Source organism: Ictalurus punctatus, chromosome 1 (genome assembly GCF_001660625.3).
Source record: "Ictalurus punctatus breed USDA103 chromosome 1, Coco_2.0, whole genome shotgun sequence".
Lineage (NCBI taxonomy): Eukaryota > Metazoa > Chordata > Actinopteri > Siluriformes > Ictaluridae > Ictalurus > Ictalurus punctatus.
In genome coordinates this window covers 35,084,068-35,110,791 of record NC_030416.2, presented here as the reverse complement: position 1 = coordinate 35,110,791, position 26,724 = coordinate 35,084,068, and the positions used below count along the sequence as shown (strand labels likewise).

The 26,724-nt window shown below is 42.6% G+C and overlaps 1 protein-coding gene across 1 annotated transcript in view; it reads left to right on the top strand.

The window, feature by feature from the left end:
* The window catches only part of gpr158a (G protein-coupled receptor 158a), a 115,367-nt gene that overhangs the window by 4,918 nt on the left and 83,725 nt on the right, over positions 1 to 26,724 (top strand). The window contains exon 2 of the mRNA XM_017492885.3: positions 21,636 to 21,741. Coding sequence (XP_017348374.1) covers positions 21,636 to 21,741 — 106 coding nt within the window. The remainder of the gene's footprint in view (positions 1 to 21,635; positions 21,742 to 26,724) is intronic.

The following is a 26,724-nucleotide window of genomic DNA, read 5'->3' as shown; positions in this document are numbered from 1 at the left end:
TGACCGGTCATATTAGTAGATTTATTTCAGATCTGCTTTGATTTGTCCTGCTCATGCTGTAATTCGTACCCTCAGTGTTCAGGTCTCTATTTAGTTAAACGATTCCACTTTACCCCTCTTGGTAACGAGTTAATCCGAGCTCGGCGGACGTAACGTCACGGCCCGGTCGTGCCGAAGACTTCCTTATTAACAAAGCTGGCCTTAATCTGCCGTGTCCAGCCCCAGCTCCGAGCTCTCAGCCTCCCTCCCAGATAACGCCGGTCAATACGCCAATGAATAAATAATGAAAGATGTGCAACAGCGACCGGGGGCCATCTTCATTACGGCCTTCTAATGCAGCGCTTGACACCTACACATTAATTTCTGCGCGTGTGAACGTTCCCGGCGTTCCGAGCGGCTTATCCTGGCAAATAACCCGAGATGATATTTCACTCCTGAAACAGCCGGCGGCGACGGACGGTCGGTTGAAAAGTTAATTGCTTCCATTACAGTCGTTTTGCTATCTTGACAACTCCTTTTATGCAGCGTTTTCTGAGACGATCGATGCCGTAGATCATTCTGTGCGATAACACTGCGGAGAGATGGAACCATAACACCTGTACAGGCAAAGCAATCAGAAAGACATAACGGGATGGTACATGTAGGAGGAAAGTGTCTCTCTTTCTCCGTCTCTGTCCGCCTCCGGAACAGAATCTATCCGTAATAATAATAATAATTATTATTATAATCATCATCATCCTTAACTTATAATACATATAATAAAGCAAAACATTATGCTCCGTTTAAAATGTTACCTTTATTAGTATTGTGTACCAGTAAATATTACAACAACAACAACAACAACAATAATAATAATAATAATCATCATCAACCTTAACTTATAATAAATATAATAAAGCAAAACATCATGTCCCATTAAACAAATTTCTTTAATTAGTATTGTGTACTAGTAAATTTACAACAACAACAACAACAACAATAATAATAATAATAATAATCATCATCAACCTTAACTTATAATAAATATAATAAAGCAAAACATCATGTTCCATTAAACAAATTTCTTTAATTAGTATTGTGTACTAGTAAATTTACAACAACAACAACAACAACAACAATAATAATAATAATAATAATCATCAGCCTTAACTTATAATACATATAATAAAGCAAAACATCATGTTCCATTAAACAGATTTCTTTAATTAGTATTGTGTACCAGTAAATATTACAACAACAACAACAACAACAACAACAATAATAATAATAATAATCATCAACCTTAACTTATAATAAATATAATAAAGCAAAACATCATGTTCCATTAAACAGATTTCTTTAATTAGTATTGTGTACTAGTAAATATTACAACAACAACAACAACAACAACAATAATAATAATAATCATCATCAACCTTAACTTATAATAAATATAATAAAGCAAAACATCATGTTCCATTAAACAAATTTCTTTAATTAGTATTGTGTACTAGTAAATTTACAACAACAACAACAACAACAACAACAACAATAATAATAATAATCATCATCAACCTTAACTTATAATAAATATAATAAAGCAAAACATCATGTTCCATTAAACAAATTTCTTTAATTAGTATTGTGTACTAGTAAATATTACAACAACAACAACAACAATAATAATCATCATCATCATCATCAACCTTAAATTATAATACATATAATAAAGCAAAACATCATGTTGAATTTAAAATGTTACCTTTATTAGTATTATTATTTACATATTAATTATGTAAATAGTACAAAAACAACAACAGCAACAACTATAATAATAATAATAATAATAATAATAATAATAATAATAATAATAATAATAATAAAATTCGAATGTTTATCCTTTATCCTACAGGATTTGTGCATCTGTAGGGCGAGGTGAAATGGGACGAGCATCATACCATCATTCTTTAAGTATTTTAGTGCAATTTAACAATAAAAACACCGCAATAACGAAATAATACATATCGTGACATTTACATGCTAGCCAAATGACTGCCCTTTAATTTAAGATTTGTTTAAAAAAATAATACAGCATTTACAAGTAAATGATATGCAGTTTAACTAATTAAAGATGAATAATGAATGATTCATTAATGATGGTCATTAATAACTCATGTACACAGTTAAATACGTTGTGCATCGTGCTTCACGTTCATGTCATATTAATATAAAACGCTTTAATCGATGCCTCGTAATGGACGTCGGTAAGAAAAGATTCCTCATTCGATTATGATTGGGTTTTTAATTGGTTAATAATTGACCACCTTAACTAGCAGATCTTCAGACATTTGTTGAAAATAAACAAACAACAAAAAAAACAAAAAGAAAAGAAAAAGATTGGAAACGAGCCTTAATTAGTAAGCTGTGTATTACTTGCTTGGCGAAAGCTCGGTAAATAAAAAAAGAGATAAAAGAGATTTCAATTCAATGTTGTTCGATGTCATCGGAGCGATGACGATACTCACGATACTCTCAGCAAACATAATCGTGCGTAATTTATCATAATAATTATGTAACGGTGTCATATCGAACACCGGCGTCTTTTCTGTTCGAGTGAAATGGCCAGTCTCGGGAACGGTATTAATACAAATGTATAAAAGTAATAAAGGTTGGTTTACGAGGCAGCCGGGCCGTATTCCTACTCCCACAACTACTTCAGTTATCTCAGAAATTTCTAGCATGGGCTATTTTGTTATTTATATTCAGCTGAATTGGCCGTAGTGGGATATTTCAGAGAGGAAAAACAATGAGAAAAGCTGAGTCGGATCTTGTGGGAGAATGCTGTAGGATATCTAGGTATGAGAGTTTAAAAAAAAAGAAGAAAAAAAAAAAGTTCACGTCTTACAGATTTCAACTTATTTCCAGTAGAGGTAGAGAACTGGAGATCGGCCCTCGCTCGGCACTTTGTCTCAACCCCGGATCTGATCTGATCTGATCTGATCTGGCTAGTTGTGTCTACAGGGACGGCTTAGTGTTACTATCAGGGGTGTTTGAACTCTGTAGCAAAGCAGAACACTTACATTCAGGTGAATTCAGTCCAGTAAAGGCTCAGTTATACTTGCTTTTTACAATGTGTACACGAGATGTCCTCAGAAATGCATGTCCTCAGAAATGGACTTCATCAGAAATGCTCGAGTGATGACTAATACTAACCAGTTTTCCTTTATATAAACATTTTTATGTTTATAGGTCTGTTTTGTGTACAAGCCTTAGAGATGGTTTTTTTTTTTTTTTTTTAAATTTTATTTTAAATTTGAGGATGAGGGTTTTGATTTGAAACGCAGTTCATGACAACAGTCACGACGACGGCGTAGAGTTTCATAGAGAAATCGAGCTCGGCGGTGCACGGAACAGCTAAACGTTGAGGTTGGACTTGGAAACCCGACGAACGGGGGTTGGTTCGGCTCTGATGTGCCATCTAGTGGACGTCCCCCAGGTGTACGTAAGATATACACAGAGAGCGTGTGAACAATGACGCTGGCGTTGCCACTGCTTCTTCAGGTATAAATAGGCTATTCTGAGGAGCAGTTTCCTGTGTTTGTGGATGAATGTATACTGGACAGTGCTGAAAAAAAAATGGAAAGGCGTTGTGGAGAACGCACAAGGATAGAAAAGACAGAAGATACAGTAACGTTTCTTTTCGTTTTTAATGACATTTTCAATTCCTAATCACTGGAGATTGAGAATGCGACAGTGCGGTGGTATAAATGGTAATTAATTCCCAGACAGTTCATGGGATGTATTATGTTCACATTGTTTTATATGAATCCGAATCAGAATCAGCTTTATTTCAAAACAGTAGTGGGCAGGGTGAGTGGGGTCCAGAGTGATTTTTCCATCCTTCTTCCTCAATCTGGAAGTGTATAGTTCTTGAAGTGAGGGCAGGGGGCAACCAGTAATCCTTTCAGCAGTCCAGACTGTCCTTTGTAAGTCTTCTGATATCTGACTTGGTAGTTGAACAAAACCAGACTGTTATTGAAGTGCCGAGGGCAGACTCGATGATTGCTGAGTAGAACTGTATCAACCGCACCTGTGGCGGGTTGAACTTCCTCAACTGGCGATGGAAGAGGTTCTGCTGGGCCTTTTTCACAATGGAGTCAATGTGGGTCTCCCGCTTCAAGTCCTGTGAGATGGTAGTGCCCAAGAACCTGTATGACTCCACTGCTGCCACAGTGCTGTTTAGAATGTTGAGGGGGGGGCGGTTCAGTGTTGGGGTGTTCCTCCTAAAGTGCACAATCTCAACCATTTTGAGTTGTTTTGACTGCACCAGACAGCCAGCTGTTTAGCCTCCCTTCTGTATGCAGACTCATCGTCATCCCAGATGAGGCAGATGATAGCGGTGGTGTCGTCTGCAAACTTCAGGAGCTTGACAGAGGGGTCCTTGGTGATGCTATCATTGGTGTAGAAGGAGACGAGTAGTGGGGAGAGGACACATCTCTGGGGGGCACCGGTGCTGACTGTACAGGTGCTGGAAGTAGTGAATTTCCCCCGTCTCACAAGCTGCTGCCTGTCCGTCAGAAAGCTGGTAATCCACTGACAGATAGACATGGGAGCAGAGAGCTGGTGTGCTGAAGTCCACAAAAAGGATCCTCGCATATGTCCCGGGTCTGTCCAGATGTTGCAGGATATGATGCAATCTTATGTCGACTGCATCCTCCACAGACCTGTTTGCTCGATAAGCAAATCGAAGGGGATCTAGAAAGGGTCCAGTGATGTCCTTCAGGTGGGTCAACACCAGTCTCTCAAACGATTTCATGACCACAGACATCAAGGCGAAAGGGTCTGTAATCATGAAGTCCTATGATTTTTGGGTTCTTTGGGACAGGAATGTCGATTGAGCGTATGAAACAACATGGGACTTCACACTGCTCCAGTGATCTGTTGAAGATCCGTGTGAAGATGGGGGCCAGCTGGGTAGCACAGGATCTGAGACACGGTGGAGAAACGCCATCTGGGACCGAAGCGGTCCTTGTCTTTGGTTTCCGAAAGACATTTCGTTTGCTCTTCTTCGCAGATCTTAAGTACAGGTTGAGTATCAGGAGGGGGGAGGAAGGGGGTTGCAGGAGGCGTTGGGGTTTTTGTGGAGTGATGGTCAGAGCGGGTGTGGGGTGTAAGATTGGACCTTTCAGATCTACAGTAGAACATATTGAGGTCGTCAGCCAGCTGGTCACGTAAATTTGTAAGTTTTTTCATGCCACTCCACATGTTTTCCAGCTTCTCAGAGTATCTTCTTTTAACCACTCTGGGCAGTGGTGGCTTAGCGGTTAAGGCTCTGGGTTACCGATCGGAAAGTCGGGGGTCCCGAAGCTGCTCTAACGACAGAGCGATCCAGCTGGAAGCCCGGCAGATGTGACACGCTGTCCGGAATGGCTTCGCTCAGCCAGATGTATGTGAAGAACAAGGCAGCAGAGTTTGAAAAGTCCTCGTATGGAGAGCAGAGATTCGCTCGGCAGCGCTGTTCGAAAGCCGTGCTGACGGAGCTTGACCAGCGCGCCTGCTCGTACGTAAACACAGGACAAACAAACAAAAACAACAAAAGAACAGGAGCGCTCCAGAACGAGGCGGCCATCCGCAGCGCCATCTTAGGTGATCTGAGACGTAGTCATAGATGTAGATATTAAAGAGATATAGTCATTAGATTCAGAGTGTTCAGACGAGAGAAGTCAAAGGCTCTGGAAGACATTTTAAATAAAACTATCTCTCGAGCACACAGACGCAGTCCTGTCTGACCTCGCTGCAGAAATTCAGTCTCCTGAGAGAAATCTATCCGCCTCCATATTAGCCAGATTTAGTATGACTGCATCTCTCCGTCTGGACTGAATTTAAATCTGAAGACACAACGTGCGTCTTAAAATGCAACTCTCTCTGAGCAAGACGAAGGAGAGACGACGTGATGCCGAAACCGTGTGCTGGCGTTCCTCTCATATTATACTCATATTCGGCTATTCTGATAAAGAAATAATCCCAGGTCCGCTTTAACTCAGCCGGGACGCCGAGATGCGCGGCCTTAGCATATTACGGCGTGGAGTTTAGTGGGTGGTGCGAGAGAGAGAGAGAGAGAGAGAGAGAGAGAGAGACGTAATGGAAACGCATTAAACTGACAGAGCTAATGCACCTCTGTCTCGGAGATGCCGAGATCGCTTCAGCTTCAGCTTCACTCATCAGAGCACACAGAGATGCTTTACTGCCTCATATACGCTCCCATTTCACCTCCTGTCACACACCCACTATACACTTCCATCCTTCCTTCCTTCCTTCCTTCCTTTGTTCATTCTGCCCTTCCTTCCTTCCTTCCTTTGTTTATTCTGCCCTTCCTTCCTTCCTTCTCTTGTTCCTTCCTTCCTTCTTTTGTTCCTTCCTTCCTTTGTTTATTCTGCCCTTCCTTCCTTCCTTCTCTTGTTCCTTCCTTCCTTTGTTTATTCTGCCCTTCCTTCCTTCCTTCCTTTGTTCATTCTACCCTTCCTTCCTTCCTTTGTTTATTCTGCCCTTCCTTCCTTCCTTCCTTCCTTCCTTCTTTCTCTTGTTCCTTCCTTCCTTCCTTCTTTTGTTCCTTCCTTCCTTCCTTCCTTTGTTTATTCTGCCCTTCCTTCCTTCCTTCCTTCCTTCCTTCCTTCCTTCCTTCTTTCTCTTGTTCCTTCCTTCCTTCCTTCTTTTGTTCCTTCCTTCCTTCCTTTGTTTATTCTGCCCTTCCTTCCTTCTTTCTCTTGTTCCTTAATTCCATCCTTCTTTTGTTCCTTCCTTCCTTCCTTCTTTTGTTCCTTCCTTCCTTCCTTCCTTCTTTTGTTCCTTCCTTCCTTCCTTCTTTTGTTCCTTCCTTCCTTCCTTTGTTCATTCTGCCCTTCCTTCTGTCCTTCTCTTGTTCCTTCCTTAATTCCTTCCTTCTTTTCTTCCTTCCTTCCTCTGTTCCTTCTGCCCTTCCTTCCTTCCTTCCTTCTTTTGTTCCTTCGTTCCTTTATTTATTCTGCCATTCCCTTCCTTCTTTTGTTCTTTCCTTCGTTCCTTTTGTTTGTTCAGCCCTTCCTTCCTTCCTTCCTTCCTTTTTGTTCCTTCCTTTCGTTTCTTTCATTTTTGTCCACTCTCTCTCTAGTCTCTTGTTCTCCTCTTGCTCAATCATTATATGCTTCCTCCCCCCCCCCCCCCCCCTCTCTCTCTCTCTCTCTCTCTCTGAGCTCAGCCAGTCTGCATTACCCGAGCCTTTGGAGCATCACTGTTGTTTTCCCCCCGTTCGTTTCCGCTGGCCGCTTTAATGATGTGCAGTTGAAACAACGCGAAGTGCCCGATTGCTTTTCCAAACTTCTTCTTTGATGATACTTTTGGTTTAACTGAGAGACAGGATGAGGATGAACAAAAACATCATCAATGCTCTTCTTTTATTACCCAGGACTTATAATGAGAGCCGAGCTTACAGTATTTCTGCACTGGAATATTAAGGTCTGCTAATCTAGATACACTGACTTAAATAAATACAAAATAATAAGTTATAATACATCGAGCTAAAACTAGCAGTGAGTCGGATTAGTACTAAGTGGAATATCAGTATCGGATACCGGGCGATACTCAGAGCTCTGATACCATCAAACATGAACAAAAGGTAGTCTGTGTCAGTAATAGTCTGATGTCACATGCTGTGATTGTTAAATTATTTATGAATTATTTATTTTTGTGCATCACAATCCAAGTGAAAAAGGTGTGGCCTTTATGTATTACAGTCCACATGAAGAAGGTGTGGCCTCTGTGCTTCACAGACCTAATGAAGGAGGTGTGGCCTCTGTGCATCACAATCCTAGTAAAAGAGGTGTGGCCTCTATGCATCACAGTCCATTTGAAGGAGGTGTGGCCTCTGTACATCACAGTACTAGTAAAGGAGGCGTGGCCACTGTGCATCACAGTACTAGTAAAGGAGGCGTGGCCTCTGTGCATCACAGTACTAGTAAAGGAGGCGTGGCCTCTGGGCATCACAGTACTAGTAAAGGAGGCGTGGCCACTGTGCATCACAGTACTAGTAAAGGAGGTGTGGCCACTGTGCATCACAGTACTAGTAAAGGAGGTGTGGCCACTGTGCATCACAGTACTAGTAAAGGAGGTGTGGCCACTGTGCATCACAGTACTAGTAAAGGAGGTGTGGCCACTGTGCATCACAGTACTAGTAAAGGAGGTGTGGCCTCTGTGCATCACAGTACTAGTAAAGGAGGCGTGGCCACTGTGCATCACAGTACTAGTAAAGGAGGCGTGGCCACTGTGCATCACAGTACTAGTAAAGGAGGTGTGGCCACTGTGCATCACAGTACTAGTAAAGGAGGTGTGGCCACTGTGCATCACAGTACTAGTAAAGGAGGTGTGGCCTCTGTGCATCACAGTCTTAGTGAAGGAGGTGTGGCCTCTGTGCATCACAGTACTAGTAAAGGAGGTGTGGCCACTGTGCATCACAGTGTTAGTGAAGGAGGTGTGGCCTCTGTGCATCACAGTACTAGTATAAAGGAGGCGTGGCCTCTGTGCATCACAGTACTAGTAAAGGAGGTGTGGCCACTGTGCATCACAATGTTAGTGAAGGAGGTGTGGCCTCTGTGCATCACAGTCTTAGTGAAGGAGGTGTGGCCTCTGTGCATCACAGTACTAGTAAAGGAGGTGTGGCCACTGTGCATCACAGTGTTAGTGAAGGAGGTGTGGCCACTGTGCATCACAGTACTAGTATAAAGGAGGCGTGGCCTCTGTGCATCACAGTACTAGTAAAGGAGGTGTGGCCACTGTGCATCACAGTGTTAGTGAAGGAGGTGTGGCCTCTGTGCATCACAGTCTTAGTGAAGGAGGCGTGGCCTCTGTGCATCACAGTACTAGTAAAGGAGGCGTGGCCACTGTGCATCACAGTCCTAGTTAAGGAGGTGTGGCCTCTGTGTCTGTCAGACATGGAACTGCTTGGATTCACATTGTATCACATTGTATCCCATCTAAACATGTGGTGTCTCACTGTTATTCTGCTCCATTCCTCAAAACGAGATTACTGGACTATAAACCCAGAGGATAATCTGTGTTAGTAAAGCTGACGATCGCTCGCCAGCATTGATCCTGCGTTATCTCTGTTATCTGATATTCTCGCAGACATAATTGCTCAGATCCACAGCATATGTTTGATCTGTCACCTGCTGACCTCTGCTGCTGGGCCTGATAAGAGTCAGAGCCGGGGTTTTATCCTCATTGCGGCAAAGCAATGAACAACATGAAACAATTTCTGAGGTCTGTGGATGTTTCGCTATTGTCACTGTAGGAGAAAGCTGGACTCGTCTCCTGGTCTGAAGCTTCCCAGGCCTCACTCAACACAGCTGAGATGAGAAAGAATAACAATAAAGTTGACTTTGACTTTGTTATCAAGGCCACACCTCCTTCACTAGGTCTGTGCTGTAAAGAGGCCACACCTCCTTCATTAGGTCTGTGATATACAGAGGCCACACCTCCTTCACTTTGACTGTGATGCATAGAGGCCACACCTCCTTCACTTGGTCTGTGATGTACAGAGACCACACCTCCTTCATTAGGTCTGTGATATACAGAGGCCACACCTCCGTCACTATGACTGTGATGCATAGATTCCACACCTCCTTCACTAGGATTGTGATACACAGAGGCCACACCTCCTTCACTAGGTCTGTGATGTACAGAGGCCACACCTCCTTCATTAGGTCTGTGATATACAGAGGCCACACCTCCTTCACTTTGACTGTGATGCATAGAGGCCACACCTCCTTCACTTGGACTATGATACACATAGGCCACACCTCCTTCACTAGGTCTGTGATGTACAGAGGCCACACCTCCTTGGGATGTGACTGTAGACCATGTCGTTCTTCTAGGGTCACTTGAGGACATGCAGAGTTTTGCCTGACTGGGCGGGCTTTATATTTCAAATCTCTGATGCCTGTTGTCTGTTTTGCTCTTATTAAATGGCATAGATAATATTAAATCAGTGCTGCACTTTTGAAGTCCGAATTGCTGTCCATAGAACGGCAGTATTACTGTAGTTCTATTAGAAACCCAATTAACCAGAGTGATAAAAATCGGCCGCGTTACGTTACGATCAACTAGTACTCTTAGGTAAAAGTGACACGATAGCATAGTAAAAGTGTTTTGTAATAAAAGGTATTCAAATTGGAAGGAGTCTCCAGTGTCAGGGCTTTGTTACGGGTAACGTTTCTCACTAACAACGTCAAACTTATTAATTTGTCATTCTTTCTCATCACAGATGTGTCGAGGGAGGAATGAGAAATAGTTTCTCCAGGACACGGTGCTCCATTGAACACGAAACGGCAACAGTGCAATCAGTCAGACAATAGACCGTACACAACACCATACAGGCATTAAGCACAGGGCAGTGGAGTCTAGACGATAGACAGCGGATACATCGCCGTCGTACACGTATTATTACAGCGCACAGCAATAATGTTAAGCGTCTGTGCATATGAAGTGTGCGACGTGTTCCTGGGGTGTAAATAGATAACACCACCCCGTGACGAATTATTTTCCTACAACAGCATGTCGCGTCATGTTTTATTCTTTACTCAAATGACCCTTGACAACGGGAGTACATGTCAGGACGCCGTATATCCTACCATCACCTGGCATCTGCGCTTTCCCTGCGTTAAAAATCTCACAAAAGGACCTAAAGTCAAGTAACAAACATCTCCCTGTATACACCGAATGTTTCTTTTTCACTTCAGCCGGGTGAAATACGACAGTCCAGTGTCACGTACAGCTAGCCGTATCCATCAAACATAACTGCGGCCATTTTTGCATGAAAGGCGGCGATTATCTTCCTTGTCGTCTAGCCTTAAACGACACGACCGCTACAGTACCGACCACGCCGAGATCTTGTGAACCGACGTCAGGTCCGAGTGACCTCGGACGATTCGGCGGCGCCGGCTGTGGTTTGATGAGCGCAGGATCTAAAATTAACTGCGGACGCAGAGCTTCAATTAAGGCGAGTGGGGGGAACACCGAGACGTCAATCCTACCCGCGTGTCCTTCACGACGGCAAGAGCGAAACGAGCGTGGGAGAGGGAGCGGCCGAGAGCGAGAGACGGGGGAAACGGCTGAAAATGAAAAACACTAAAAGACAAAAAGAAACCCGGAGTCAGACGAGGCTTCTCATCTCGCGCATCTCATTTCCCTGTCTCGGGCTGTGGAAATATTGCTGAAACGAACGAGATTTTCCCCTGCCTTTTTTCTTCGGCGTCGTTCTTCCCACGCTTTCATTCACGGAAAAACACGAACCGGTCGTGAAACAATTTAAATCCGTCGAAACGAAGGATTTCTTTTGTAAGTAGCCGTGGAGTAAACGAGCCACTTTTTTCAAGGTTTGCCATACCACAGCGCTGTTTAATTCTCTATTCTGATTGGTCGGCAGCTCCGACGGCATTTCTACAGTCCTCGATGTGGTGCATTTTTGTCTAAGTAGACGTTCATTCAACATTTAAGGAAGGAGTCTCCCGTGTCAGCGCTTTATATAACAGCTGTACGTTTCTGTTTTCTGACCTGGAGAGACGGAAAAAAAAACAACTCCAGGACAGAAGGAACAACGACGGACCCTGTCTCCCCTGTCAATCACTGCAAAGCTAGCCAATCACGGGCTCGTGTACGCCGAACAGGGTGGATAGCGTTTTCCTCCGAGCGTGTTACACGCCGAAACTATTGTTTATAGCTGCGCGAATGCAAACGATAACAGGAACGAACTTGTGTTGTGGAGCAAAATTGAGGAAATTCCCAAGGTATAAGAGGAATAAAACACGTCACGGTGTGCTGTTATAGGAGACATCATGGTGGCCCCATTTCATCACACCATCGTTACTCATTTACTCCTAATAGGGGTCGCGATGACTAATCGACCTGTCCATTCTCCATCCGTGAAGACAGTTCTGCCCTGCATAGCGTGTAAGAGTACATAAAGTCTGTCCCCCCCCCCACCCCGGTCCATTTTCTAACACGTGCTTCCTCCGAGGCACGCGATCTTTTCTGAACTGCCGATCAGGCGGTCGTTTTATATTCAACTCCGTACCTCTTGAGGATCAATACAAGCGCAAATCTGTCCCGCGTGAAGCACTACGCTCTCGTGCACTCATTTCAGACACTCTAAACACGGCTGCCCGAGTGTGGGCTTCCCCGCCGTCTCCTCTCTCGCCCCCGGCACGGGTACCATATGCCCACTCTGGCTCGCTGGCAGGAAGGACGCTCTCTGAGGGTAAAGGGAGAAATGGACGAACGAGTCCAAAAACGAACCAAATGTCGGCTTTTTAAACATGCCGAGTCCGCAGGGCGCTTTCTCAACCGAGAGCGGATGGCGGCTTCAACAGATGCCGGAGCACCTGAGTGCAGACGGAGGTCGTAACTATTATTACCAAATTCAGCGCAGTGCACGTTAACGGCTCACGTCTTTTTTTGTTTTGTTTTTTTGTGATGAACTTTAAACCGAAAAGATTTCCATCGTCATTCATCTACTGCTAATAGGGCTCGCGGTGACTTACCGACCTGTCCGTTCTCCAGCCGTGAAGACAGTTCCACCCTGCATAGCGTGTAAGAGTACATAAAGTCTGTCTGTTTTCAAACTCCGTTTTCTAACACGTGCTTCCTCTGAGACACGCGAAGCCAGCCAATCAAATCTCTTGGGACTGCTGATCATGCTGTGTCACAGGATAGCGCCATCCGCCATCTTACACACACAGTACAGTACATGAGCTCACAGACACCCGTGTTTGGCTGTCTGTGACTATTGTATAATATATATATATATATATATATATATATATATAGGATACTGTATAATCCTTACAGTGTGACAGAGTGGATTCATTCGTGACCAGCACCGTGCGAAAGAACGCACTCTGAGTTGCACATCACTCTCCAGTCCCACTCAGCTACCTTAGAGTCAGATTAGCAGTGCACCCCGCCTCAAAGAGGCGGATCCTGACTCGTTTTGGTCTGCTACTGAAACGAAAGTTGGACTTAGCGGGAAAATGTCTTCCCAGACACTGATATACTGTACACATCGCATCCTCCGACCAGGAAAGGTTGCTCGTTGAGCTGTAAGGATGTCTCTGTTGATGGACACGGACTTCCCCGCTGTGCGCCCTTCAGTTCCAGTTTCAGTCACCAGAGCGTCCACACAAGCGCAACCTTAAACGGAGTAACACGATACACAAACGTATCGTTTTGCACATCTATTGCACTTGTTTGTTTTCGTTATTAACAGCAATAGCCCAGAAGCAGCGCGGAAACTGGAAGTATCATTTGCGGCAGGAGTAACAAATACACTACATAAAAATGTTGTAAAAAAAAGATCTCATGGTATCTACAGTATCTCAGTAAACAAAAAAAAACACCCCACTGTGAGTGAATTTCAATATCACGTCATCGTGTCACCCAGTCCTCATCTCCAGTTGCTATACACGTATATGTAGGTCAATTATTGTATCGTATATTGCGTAAGTGGGGAGGAAAGGTTCCCACTGCTGCTGCTTCTAAGCCCTGATTTATCTGCTGAGCTTGCTCTCACACCCTCCACGCACGAGAACAGACGCAACGGAAGCAGGGACGCTTTGAAAAGCCGGCGCCGCGGCGAGCCTCCAGCAGTGCGGTCAAAACCAAATAACCGAAGCCCACACAGGGGACTTTGCTCACGGCAGCCATTTGTAGTCGTTTCAGCCTGAAGTGCTGAAAAACAGCTGCTTTAAAGGCTTTTCCTTAGCACTCGGTACTGAAGGGAGCAACTTCCACAGGATTCAGTGCAGTGGTTTTATTCGAAACGGGAATAAAAAAAAAACGCCGGTGGATTTGAGCTCGAATATAAACGTGGGTCCAGTCAGGTTCGGAATCATATTGATAGTAAATTTGGTAATAATGTTTATCTGCCTGACGATTTTTTTCCTTCTAGACACCCGACGCGCTTTACACAGTACGTAACACGTACTCTCTGTCTTAAATATCTCAAAATTCTAAAACCTTCTGTTCATTTCTAAATGTGATGTATTTATATATAATGCTCGATTCTGATTGGTCCGAAGCTGGTGATTCATGTTCTTCAACGGCAGCTCTGGCAGTAGCGCAGCTGCACGTCGCAGGTTCACGTCAACGCGCTCGGTCTCATCGTTCCTATAGTAACGGCCCATTCACAGGGACCTGTTGATATGGTGAATGAGACGTTTAATGAACGTTCATGGAAGGAGTCTCCAGCGTCGGCGCTTAGTGACGGGAGGGAGTGTTTTTGAAGGCGTTTCCGGTTTCTCTGTAACGTGACATTCTGCGTGAATTTATTAATTTTTGATGGTTTGTATCTTAGAGAGGAAACAGAGAAGGTGGCGAGGCCGCTATGGCGTCGGCGATTACAGGAACTGACGTTTCGTCGATGTTCCACAGTATTAAATGTAACCACTGTTGAAGTAGTTTTTCTTCTTTAGTAAATAAATACACATGTAATCACTGGCAAATCGATGTGGTGTAAGAGGAATAAAACTCTACGGGATGTGCTGCTATAGGAAAATAACTCCCAGCTGGATTAGTCAGTTTGTAAGGAATATTTGCTATCACATTGTGTGTGTGTGTGTGTGTGTGTGTCGGCGTATCCGGACTGTATTGGGGCATTCTGTAAGTAGACACAGAAAGAAGGTAATTAAGGGTAATGCAGTCGAAGAGCCACTCAGATTTGCTCCGTGCTGTACTTTAGAGAGCAGAAACAAAAAGACTGGAAGTAAAGTGAGGTCAGAAAACCCTCGGGCAAGGCCGTGCTCAAAGTTATTAATAAGAGCGAGTGCACTGAGGTCTCTCTCGCTCTGTGTGTGTGTGTGTGTGAACATATGAACACACACTCCTTAAACCTCTCTCTATGATCTAGCTTGTGTTAATGAAGTGATTTATTTGTCTTATACCGCAGCAAATTGCCAGTGAGTACCATTTTAATTCGGAATTTTTTTCCCCCCGTGAAAACATTATAGCAGCTATAAACAGTCACTCCCTTAACAGCCTCTGTTCTCTCTCTCTCTCTCTGTCTCTCTCTCTCAATGAATAAGATCGAGGAAAAAAACAAAAACAAAGATTGACCACAAAAAGCGTAAAGGCAGAAAAGTCACAGCTTGAGCCCTGACTACACTAAAAAAAAAAAATAGTCATCTTATTATATTACGTTATATAAATCATCTAATAGGCATTTCTTATTATAAGATTACAATGAACCAAATACAAGCGCACTAAAAGCGTTTCTAGACGTTATTGCTCGTTTCAAGCTCGTCGATTGCTCATTCCGTTGGCAGATCATTTCGCTTCTTTTTAGAAATAAATGCTTCAAATGAGTAAAAAATGATCTGCCAATAGAACAAGACCATTTCGAGCTTGACAAATGGCTTTCATAATCTTATATTTGGTTGACTGTTTATTGTGATCATATAATAGGAAAATACTAGATAAATATATTTAACCATGTAGGGATCCGCAATGTAGGGCTGGCCGATATGACGAAACGATTATATCTCAATTCTCCAAGACATCTCTGTGATACATAATACGCGTCACCGTATACAGTGAACACTTGTGTTTGATATGTTTATAATCTTAGTGGTTCCAAAGCACTTTAGACTGGATCTCATTCACCCATTCACACACACACACACCAATGGTAACAGAGCTGCCATGCAAGGCGCTAGTTTGCCATCGGGGGCATCTTGAGTCGGTTTAAGTGTCTTGCCCAAGGACACTTCGGCACGTGGGCCGAGAATCGAACCACCAACCCTACGATTAGCGGACAACCCGCTCTACCACCTGAGTCACAGCCGCCAGATTGTTTTACTCTAATGTTTTACTTAATGTTTACTTAATGTCTAGAAAAATTAATTAACAGTGGAAAGGAGGAAAAACCAGTTCTGTAAAAAAAAAAAAAAAATCAAATCAGCTGCTTCTGATCACGTTGTAATTATTAAAAAATAACAAAAAGATATCATGATATCTTTATATACAATATCTCAAAAAATGGCATATTTTATCTTCCCTCTGACTGGTGAAAATGTTCGGCTGAGCTCGGTGCAGTGTGTTAGGTGTATGATATATAGTAAAGCTGAGCTCGGTGCAGTGTGTTAGGTGTATGATATATAGTAAAGCTGAGCTCGGTGCAGTGTGTTAGGTGTATGATATATAGTAAAGCTGAGCTCGGTGCAGTGTGTTAGGTGTATGATATATAGTAAAGCTGAGCCCGGTGCAGTGGGAGGCGATGCTGTGTTTGCGGCCCTCCTGCAGAGCGAGTGTGAGTGTGAGTGTGAGGGTGTGATCACCTGTGGGGAGAGACGTGCTGTCACTGCAATGGAGCTTTACACTCTCAGCACAGTTACACTCTGCACCTGGGAAAGGCATGTGACTAAAAAAGAACAGTCCTCAAAAACGCAGCACAGCAAATACACCAGCAGTGTAATAATGTGAAAGTGTAACAGTGTGAAAGTGTAACAGTGTGAAAGTGTAAGAGTGTAAAAGTGTAAGAGTGTAAAGGTTTTAGAGTGTAAGCGTATGAGTGTAAAAGTGTAAGAGTATAAGAATGTAAGAGTGTAAAAATGTAAGAGTGTAAAAGTGTAAGAGTGTAAAATTTTTAGAGTGTAAGCGTGTAAGAGTATGAGTGTAAAAGTGAAAGAGTGTAAAAATGTAAGAGTTTAAGAGTGTAAAAGTGTAAGAGTGTAAAATTTTTAGAGTGTAAAAGCGAAAGAGTGTAAAAATGTAAGAGTTTAAGAGTGTAAAAGTGTAAGAGTGTAAAAGTAAGAGTGTAAAAGTATAAGAGTGTAAGACTGTAAAAGTAAGAGTGTAAAAGTGTAAGAGTTTAAGAGTGTAAAAGTGTAAGAGTGTAAAAGTAAGAGTGTAAAAGTATAAGAGTGTAAGACTGTAAAAGTAAGAGTGTGAAAATGTAAGAGTGTAAAAATGTAAGAGTGTAAGAGCGTAAAAGTGTAAGAGAGTAAAAGTGTAAGAGTGTACAAATGTAAGAGCGTAAAAGTGTAAGAGTGTACAAATGTAAGAGCGTAAAAGTGTAAGAGTGTACAAATGTAAGAGCGTAAAAGTGTAAGAGCGTAAGAGTGTAAAAGTGCAAAAGTGTGAGAGTGTAAAAGTAAAAGCGTAAAAGTGTAAAAGTGTAAGAGTTTAAGAGTATAAGAGTAAAAGTGTAAGAGTGTAAAAGTGTACAAGTGTAAGACTGTAAGAGTGTAAAAGTAAGCGTGTAAGAGGGTAAGGGTATAAGAGTGTAAGAGTGTAAGAGGGTAAGAGGGTAAGAGTGTAAGAGGGTAAGGGTGTAAGAGTGTAAGAGTAAGAGTGTAAGAGCGTAACAGTGTAACAGTGTGTGATGTATGAGAATATGTTACAGCTATTAGCACTGTATCAGCATTAAAATGTAAAATATCAGCAAAGGGTTTGAGGATGGTGTTGGGTTTCATTTATAATAATAATAATAATAATAATAATAATCATCATCATCATCATCATCATAATCATTATTATTATTAGTAGTAGTAGTCTATCTATCTATCTACCTCCTGCTCTCTTTATCTGTCTATCTGTTTTTCTGTCTCTCTCTCGGTCTCACTCTCTTTCTACTCCTCTTTCTCACTGTCATTATCATTATATCGCTCTCTGTCTATCTGTTTGTCCTTCTGTCTCTCTATCTCTGTCTCTCTTTATTCCTCATTATCTATCTATCTATCTATCTATCTATCTATCTATCTATCTATCTATTTATCTATCTGCCATCTATCTATCTAATTTTCTGTGTCTCGCTTTCTGTGTCTCGCTTTTCTGTCTCTCGCTTTCTGCCCCCCCCCCCCCCCCCCCCCCCCGCGCTCTCTCCCCGTAGTCAGAGAGGCGTTTTATGACTTCATTACAAGTACAGAACCTGGGTGGTGTTTTATTGACCTGAGAGCATTATGGGATGCCTAACGATCTGCAGCAGCAGTGAGGGGTGAAGGACATTAATAATAGAAACTCATAAACAGACACACTTCACTCCTCTTCACTGAAATAAGACCTCGTTACCAAGCGCTTCCTGTACTCGTGCAGTTTAAATGCAGCTTTACTTTCTTTTTCTGTCACGTTTCTGTCATTGAGGCAATCCAGATCGTGTACTCAATTACAGAACCCCAAAAACGAGGACTGGCAAGTGCAGGAAATCTCCTGTCCCATCATTAATCCGAATTTAATGTTTTAATTTATTTATTCATTTTCATATGATTCATTTACATGTGATTCATTTACATGTGATTCATATTCATGTGATTCATTTTCATGTGATTCATATTCATGTGATTCATTTTCATGTGATTCATATTCATGTGATTCATTTACATGTGATTCATTTTCATGTGATTCATTTGCCGTTTCTCTTCTCTCCTCCCTTCCCCTTCCCAAATATTTCATTGAGAAGAAGAAGAAAAAACAAAAAACAAAACAAAGGAAAACAAAATTAAAAGTACCAAAAACAACAACCCACCCCCCCCCCCCCCCCCCCAACGCCCCCAGGCTCATCATGGCTACTCAATAACTGTCACTGGTTATATAAATATTATAAAACCCAAGAACAGACACGAAAATTCAAGTGGGAAGTGTCTGTAACTCCATAAAGTATACATAATAAAGGGATGCCATTTATAAAAAAAATAAAATAAAAAGAATAAAATAAATAAATAAAACAATTTTAAAATAAATAAATAAATAAATAAATAAATAAATAAATATTAAATCATTTTTTAATTATAAATAAAAATTAATCCGAATTTTAAATGCAGAGTTATAGCCTCTCACTCCTTTATCCCTTTTTTTTTTTTTTTTTTTTTTTTTTTAAATTGCATTATGACTTTTTCTTAGTTACATTATATATTTATACAAAATCCGAGCTTGTCTGGATTAGTTATCGTTCTTGAATATGAATCCATTTATATTATGGTGATATTTTCTGCATGCATGCTTAAAAACATCCCTGGATTCTGTTCATCGTCCTTTAAGGTCCATAACAAATGGCAGAAGTTCTCGGTTCGAAGACAGACACTCATTAATATTTCTGCGTATAAAACAATTCTTCGCCAGCTTCCTTTGTATCTATCAGTATCGTTGCGAACAATTGTTCATTTTAATGTTCCTTCGTTATATTCAGAATTCAGTGAGACAGCTGTTAGTTATAGCACTCCATCGCTGCAGAATGGCTCACAGAAACATGTAAAAGTTGTGAAGTTGAATTTTATTATATTATATTGTCAGATATTTGCAGTGTAAGGGAAGCACTTCCTGTTTTGTAATCGTTTCACGGTGCTCTTATATGTCTTTTGTATCTGAATATTGTTCATGGTAATATTATTGTGCTGTCTTTGTGGCCAGGGCTCACTTATAAAAGATATTTTTGTCTCAATGTGACTATCCTGGTTAAATAAAGGTGTGGCGTAAGGGGCGTGGCCGAGCGATGCGTATGAAGGGGGGGCGGGGCGGGGTCTCGGATACACCTGTGTGTGGTTAATGTTGCTCTTTTAATATGCCGTGTGTCGTGCACCGAGGTGATCTGACGAGTAGAGAGAGTGCGTAGTGAAAGCGACTTCATCCGACAGAGATGAGACGATTTTTCACCTCCGCTGTTATTGTTTTTGGAGCACATGTACACGTACTGTGGTCCAACGTGCAGCATTTGAGGCGATTGGTTGGAATTTGGGACGCGTACGCCGTGAAACATCGGGCACTTCCGGCTTCGGTTTTTATTTTCATTAGCTGTGTGGTTGTCCTCGTCTATGGCGTCGTGTGTGTTTCTGTCTGTCACGGCTCTCGTGCTTTTGTCTCAAAGAGCTCTCATAAAGAACTTCTCAGGCTTCAGGCGGCACATTTAGCGCCCGATAGCAGCCGTAAGGACTGAGAACACTCGTGGAGCGAAGCTTACATTTCACTTAAGACATTTATGTTGTTCCAGCTGATTGACTCGCCTTCTCTGTTCCTGAGGTCATAATTGATCTCTCTCTCTCTCTCTCTCTCTCTCTCTCTCCCTCCCTCTCTCTTGGTCTCTCTCTCTCTCCCTCCCTCCCTCTCTCTTGGTCTCTCTCTCTCTCCCTTTCTCTTGGTCTCTCTCTCTCTCTCTCTCTCTCTCTCTCCCTCTCTCTCTCTCCCTCTCTCTTGGTCTCTCTCTCTCTCTCCCTCTCTCTTGGTCTCTCTCTCTCTCTCCCTCTCTCTTGGTCTCTCTCTCTCTCTCCCTCTCTCTTGGTCTGTCTCTCTCTCCCTTTCTCTTGGTCTCTCTCTCTCTCTCTCTCTCTCTCTCTCTCTCTCTCTCCCTCTCTCTCTCTCCCTCTCTCTTGGTCTCTCTCTCTCTCTCCCTCTCTCTTGGTCTCTCTCTCTCTCTCTCTCTCTCTCACTCTCTCTCTCTCTTCCTCGCTCTTGGTCTCTCTCTCTCTCCCTCTCTCTTGGTCTCTCTCTCTCTCTCTCTCCCTCTCTCTTGGTCTCTCTCTCTCTCTCCCTCTCTCTTGGTCTCTCTCTCTCTCTCACTCTCTCTCTCTCTCCCTCTCTCTTGGTCTCTCTCTCTCTCTCTCTCTCTCTCCCTCTCTCTTGGTCTCTCTCTCTCTCTCCCTCTCTCTTGGTCTCTCTCTCTCTCTCTCTCTCTCTCTCTCTCTCTCTCTCACTCTCTCTCTCTCTTCCTCGCTCTTGGTCTCTCTCTCTCTCTCTCTCTCTCACTCTCTCTCTCTCTTCCTCGCTCTTGGTCTCTCTCTCTCTCCCTCTCTCTTGGTCTCTCTCTCTCTCTCTCTCTCTCTCCCTCTCTCTTGGTCTCTCTCTCTCTCTCTCTCTCTCTCTCTCTCTCTCTCTCTCTTCCTCTCTCTTGGTCTCTCTCTCTCTCTCTCTCTCTCTTCCTCTCTCTTGGTCTCTCTCTCTCTCTCTCTCTCTCTCTCTCTCTCTCTCTCTCTTCCTCTCTCTTGGTCTCTCTCTCTCTCTCTCTCTCTCTCTCTCTCTTCCTCTCTCTTGGTCTCTCTCTCTCTCTCTCTCTCTCTCTCTCTCTCTCTCTCTCTCTCTTCCTCTCTCTTGGTCTCTCTCTCTCTCTCTCTCTCTCTCTCTCTCTTCCTCTCTCTTGGTCTCTCTCTCTCTCTCTCTCTCTCTCTCTCTTCCTCTCTCTTGGTCTCTCTCTCTCTCTCTCTCTCTTCCTCTCTCTTGGTCTCTCTCTCTCTCTCTCTCTCTCTCTCTCTCTCTTCCTCTCTCTTGGTCTCTCTCTCTCTCTCTCTTCCTCTCTCTTGGTCTCTCTCTCTCTCTCTCTCTCTCTCTCTCTTCCTCTCTCTTGGTCTCTCTCTCTCTCTCTCTCTCTCTCTCTTCCTCTCTCTTGGTCTCTCTCTCTCTCTCTTCCTCTCTCTTGGTCTCTCTCTCTCTCTCTCTCTCTCTCTCTCTCTCTCTCTCTCTCTCTTCCTCGCTCTTGGTCTCTCTCTCTCTCTCTCTCTTCCTCTCTCTTGGTCTCTCTCTCTCTCTCTCTCTCTCTCTCTCTCTCTCTCTCTTCCTCTCTCTTGGTCTCTCTCTCTCTCTCTCTCTCTCTCTCTCTCTCTCTCTCTCTCTCTCTCTCTCTCTTCCTCTCTCTTGGTCTCTCTCTCTCGTAGGGGAGTTGTTCGTTTGGATATCAGCCTGCAGGATGTGGATATCGACCAGTGTTCCACCGACGGCTGGTTCGCAGGAACTCACAGGTGCAATCTGACCAGCATGGAGGTGAGAGTTCTAGTTCTAGGTGTTTTCCTGTGATTTCAGGTGTCAGAAATGAAATAAATAAAGAAAGAAAGAAAGAAAGAAAGAAAAAGAATGAATAATTATCTCAGAACTGAAGGAGCGTTGGGAGCTTATTACCCTGTTAAGCTTAATGAATAAAGAAGCAGCAGTGTGTGTCATGCAAGAAGAAACACATTTAACACCTCTAAATGACTCGGTTTTATTCACACTCCTGTAAACAGCATGATTAGAATGTCTATTTCTGTCCACAATAGGGTAAATGGCTAGAATGTGTTACAAAGAATGTGTAGGATGTGCTGCAAAAGAGCGGGATAGAATGTTATATAATATAATATAATATAATATAATATAATATAATAAATAATTAGTGGCGAACACATTTGCCTCGCACCTCCAGGGTTGGGGGTTCGAATCTTGCCTCCGCCCTGTGTATTATCATGGAGTTTGCAAGTTCTCCCAGTGCTCCGGAGCCGGTTGTGCCATGAGGTTTCCCGGGAAACCTCCAAACCCCCCATGAGCGTGTGTGGGATAATGGATGGACGGATAATATAATAACGCAGAATAAAATAGAATTCAAAACAATGGAATAAAAGAGTAGAACAGAATAGAGCAGGGAAGAATAGAGTAGAGGGTTGCGGAAGAGAATGAAACAGAATAGAAGGCTACATAGACTCGAACGTTACCGAAAAGAGTAGACTACAATCGAATGTTATAGAATACAGGAAAATACAGAAGAATAGAATACAAGAGAAAAGAGCAGGAATAGAGAATAGAATGTTTATATATATATATATATATATATATATATATATAATAGAATAGAATGCTATATAATTATATAATGTTATAGAGAGTAGAATAGAGCACTATAGAGCAGAAAAGAATAGAATAGAGTAAGATATAATAGAGCAGGATAGACTACAATGGAAAGTTACAGGGAAAAAAAGTCAAATGCATAATACATAATCGAATATATCAAAGAGTAGAACAGAAAAGAATAGACGAAGGCTGAATGGAACAGAGGAGAATAGAAAAGAGCAGGGTAGAATAGAGCAACATAGAGCATAACAGAATACAATAGAGCAGGATTAACTATTAGAATAGAATGTTATATCAAAGAGTAGAACAGAATGGAATAGAGGGGGAAGAATAGAGTAGAATGAAATAGAATAGAACGTATAGTTATGTAAGATCATGGAACAGAATAGAGTAAAGATGTAATAAAACAGGGCGGACCGGAATAGAATAGAAAGGAGTCCAATAGAAAAATACAACATGATAGAACATAATCGAACATAGAAGAATAGAACACAATAAAATAGAATAGCGCAGGAGAGAAGAGAATAGAAGGTAAAATAATAGTGCAATCGAACGCTGTAGAATATCACGTAAGACGGAGGGTGTAGAATATAATACAACAGTTGAGAGCAGAATAGAAAATAGAATATCACAGGAAGGATAAGAATACAGTAGAATTTCATAGGACACAATGTTATAGAGCCGATTCGGATATAGAATAGAACAAAGCAGAGTATATTAGAATATATAACGTTATTAGAAGACAGTGTTATAGAATGATTCAGGACAGGATGGTATAGAGTAGATCGGATTAGAATGGAGTAGAATGTAATCGAACAGAACAGCCAGGACAGAAAAAAAAAAAAAAGTTATAGAAATGAGTAGAATAGAAATGAGTTTTGTTGTTGTTGTTGTTGTTGTTGTTGTTGTTGTTGGAAGAATAGCGTGTTCTATAAGGTTACAGAATGGCGTGACGTATAGTGTACAGTGTAGATATACGGACAGGAGGCTGAGAATCAGTCGACGGAGGCTGACGTCTCCGGAAAACCGTGGACCCAGAATAGAAACGAGTAGAATTTATTTATTTATTTATTTATTTATTTAAAAACAGAGAACAATGTTATAGATCTCATAGTCGTTTACATTGTCCTAAAAGAGCTGCTAAACCAGAAAGCAGTAAAAAGATGGACGCCACACTTCATATACAAACTCACACCTGATGTCTAACGGTTCTACGAGTGCAACCGCGCTGTCGTGCTAATCCGGCGCGGGTTTCGGCAGGTGAAGAGTTTAGGGGCGGGGCATGTGGACGCTGTTAACGTGGTGTTTGAGGATGATTATTAAGAGCAGCACAGGGTACTAAAGGAACCTCAGCTGCTCCATAATGTATGTGATGTAATGGGTTGCAGGAATGTCTCTGAATAATTAAGCATGCGATTTGTCTGCACTGTCTCCTCTTAGACATGCCACTGCACAACGGAAGAGCGTGTGTGTGTGTGTGTGTGTGTGTGTGTGTGTGGTTCCTAACATACTGAAGTCTTAGTACCCAGAGCTGATTCTATCCCATCGGTTGCCAAAATGAACTAACGGTACATTTCTTGTCTTCAAGTCCATATACGAATGCCTTAAATTCGCTCATTCGTTAAAGCAAGCGCAAAATGGCCGTGTTACGTCACTCGTACGACATACACAACGCTCCGTAGATCCTCTTAGTGAATCGGTTTCGCTGGCTCTCAGCTACTACTGTTGTAGGAATGTTCATAAAGGTTCTCCAGAAAGCCCAGAAAACTGTTCCTAAAGCGCTCTGACCTAAATTTGTTATCAGTTTCTGTAATAATCGTGTTTAAAAAAACAACAACAAAACAACAACAACAACAACAACAACAAAAAACGTTTACCTGCTTATTAAATTCCCGTGTTATAAGAAGTGCCAACATTTTGGCTACCATTCAGTACATTTGCATCAAAGGACTAGAATGATCAAAGTCAAGACAATACCACACATCCACGTTCTCTCTCTCTCTCTCTCTCTCTCTCTCTCTCTCTCTCTCTCTCTCTCTCTCTCTAAAAAAAAACTTAAAGTAAGGAATAGAACACTCGGCGTTGTGCTGTTATAGTGTTACAGTGTGAGGAAGGCAGAGTTACTGTTTCCTCCACAGCGCTGATGATTCTCCTTCACCAGGAAAAGGCTAACGATTACGTTCGTTAAAAAAAGGCACGTCGTAGCTTTTATCCATTTATAGTTGCGTCTAAGACGTTATTTCCTGTTCTCGCTTACGTCATAGCAGTCACAAACAGTCTCTCACCAGCATCTTTTTTTCTCTCTCTCTCTCTCTCTCTCTCTCGAAGGTAATAAGACAGAAATCTTATTACCTACGCAGATTTTCTCCTCTGTCCTGAAGATCTCGGAAAACTTCAAGTTGCAGCTTTAGCTCTCTGTGGTGCCGACGTTGTAGCGCAGGGGAATAAACGATCAACGAACCTTCAACATGTTAATGAAAACATGTAACGTGGCCGGCTGTGGATCGGGTGGTAGAGCGGGTCGTCCACTGATCGTAGGGTCGGAGGTTCGATTCCCGACCCACGTGACTCCACATGCCGAAGTGTTCTTGGGCGAGACACTGAACCCCGAGTTGCTCCCGATGGCGAGTTAGCGCCTCGCATGGCAGCTCTGCTACCATCGGTGTGAATGGGTGAATGAGACACGGTGTAAAGCGCTATATAAGTGCGCCATTTACGTCACCTTATCGGTTTTTTTTTTAAAGTTGTTACCATAGAAACGATGACTTTCGAGAATTCAGCCGCACCGTTTTAGTGACGTTTACATTTACGGCTTTTTTCCGGACGCCCTTATCCAGAGCGACTTACATTTATCTCATTTATATGACCGAGGGTTAAGGGCCTTGCCCAAGGGCCCAACAGTGGTAGCTTGGCAGTCTTGGGGCTTTAACTTCCGACCTTCTGATCAGTAACCCGGCGCCTTTAACCACCGAGCCACCGCTGCCCCATACATAGCAGCTAAACACACAGCTCAAGGATTTCTCAAACAGATACAGCAATCTCATCTCTATTTCACATTGTTGTACAATCCGTATAAACCGAGCGCACTTTTGTTCTCGATCGGCGCTCGTGGGCCGCTTCACTCTACTTCCACTTTCCCTTACGGTGTGTAATTGAACTCTGAGCTCTGAGCGGCCTGTAGTCGATAGCTGAGTGTCCCGATCGCGCTCTCCCCGAGATTTTTCCGTTTGATCAGTGTTGATGAGCAGGCAGAAAGGCAGCTGGTGGTTGGAAAAGAGCTGCTGTTCCTTTGAGCGCTGCTGGTTATAAATAGAGCCCAGGCCCGCACGGTAATCAGGAGTTTGTGCCGTCGTGTCGTAATGCGATAAAGCCGTCTCATTGTGCCCGCGGCCCTTCTTATGCAAACAAGCCATGATTCTCTCTTGTTATCTCCGGCTCGGCAGCACGTACTGCTAAATCGGTTCGTCGAGCGCTCCAGAAGCACCGGTGCAACAAGCGGCGCTCCAGAGGTTCATCAGAGCTGCGCTACCGAAAAGACGCCGTAACACTTGCGAGTGCTGAGTCTGGTTATTCTGGGATTTTTTACAGTATTATTAGACGTCGCGCTCAAACTGGCTGCAGTGAGAACACAGGCACATGGATATCACGTGGTCATTATTTCAACACCTCCAGGACAAAGAACCAACAGAAAATACCAGAACACAAGAAGAAACTAGATGCACAACAGAGAACTCGAAAACAAAGAAACTAGCTAACCTGGAGAACAGGAAGCTGCAGAATGCTACGGCTCTCAATTGCATTGGAATAATAATAATAATAATAATGATAATAATAATAATAATAATAAAGGAGCCTATAATATTATATTGCCACAAACAAAGTAAATATTAACAATAGCCAGATTGATTATTACAGGACAATAATCAAGTGGTGTGATAAAGAGGAGTTAGTGTTCCCATCCCATAGCTGATTTTTCCATAACATCACCTCCTGGAATGTTTTATTCCGCTTACACCACAGCAATTTATCAATGATTGCGGTTTATTTTATTTATTGCAGTGTCAAGTTATATATATATATATTTTAATCCTTTTAGTGTTGTGTAACGTCCACAAAAGGAACTACTTCCTGTATACTTTTCTCTCT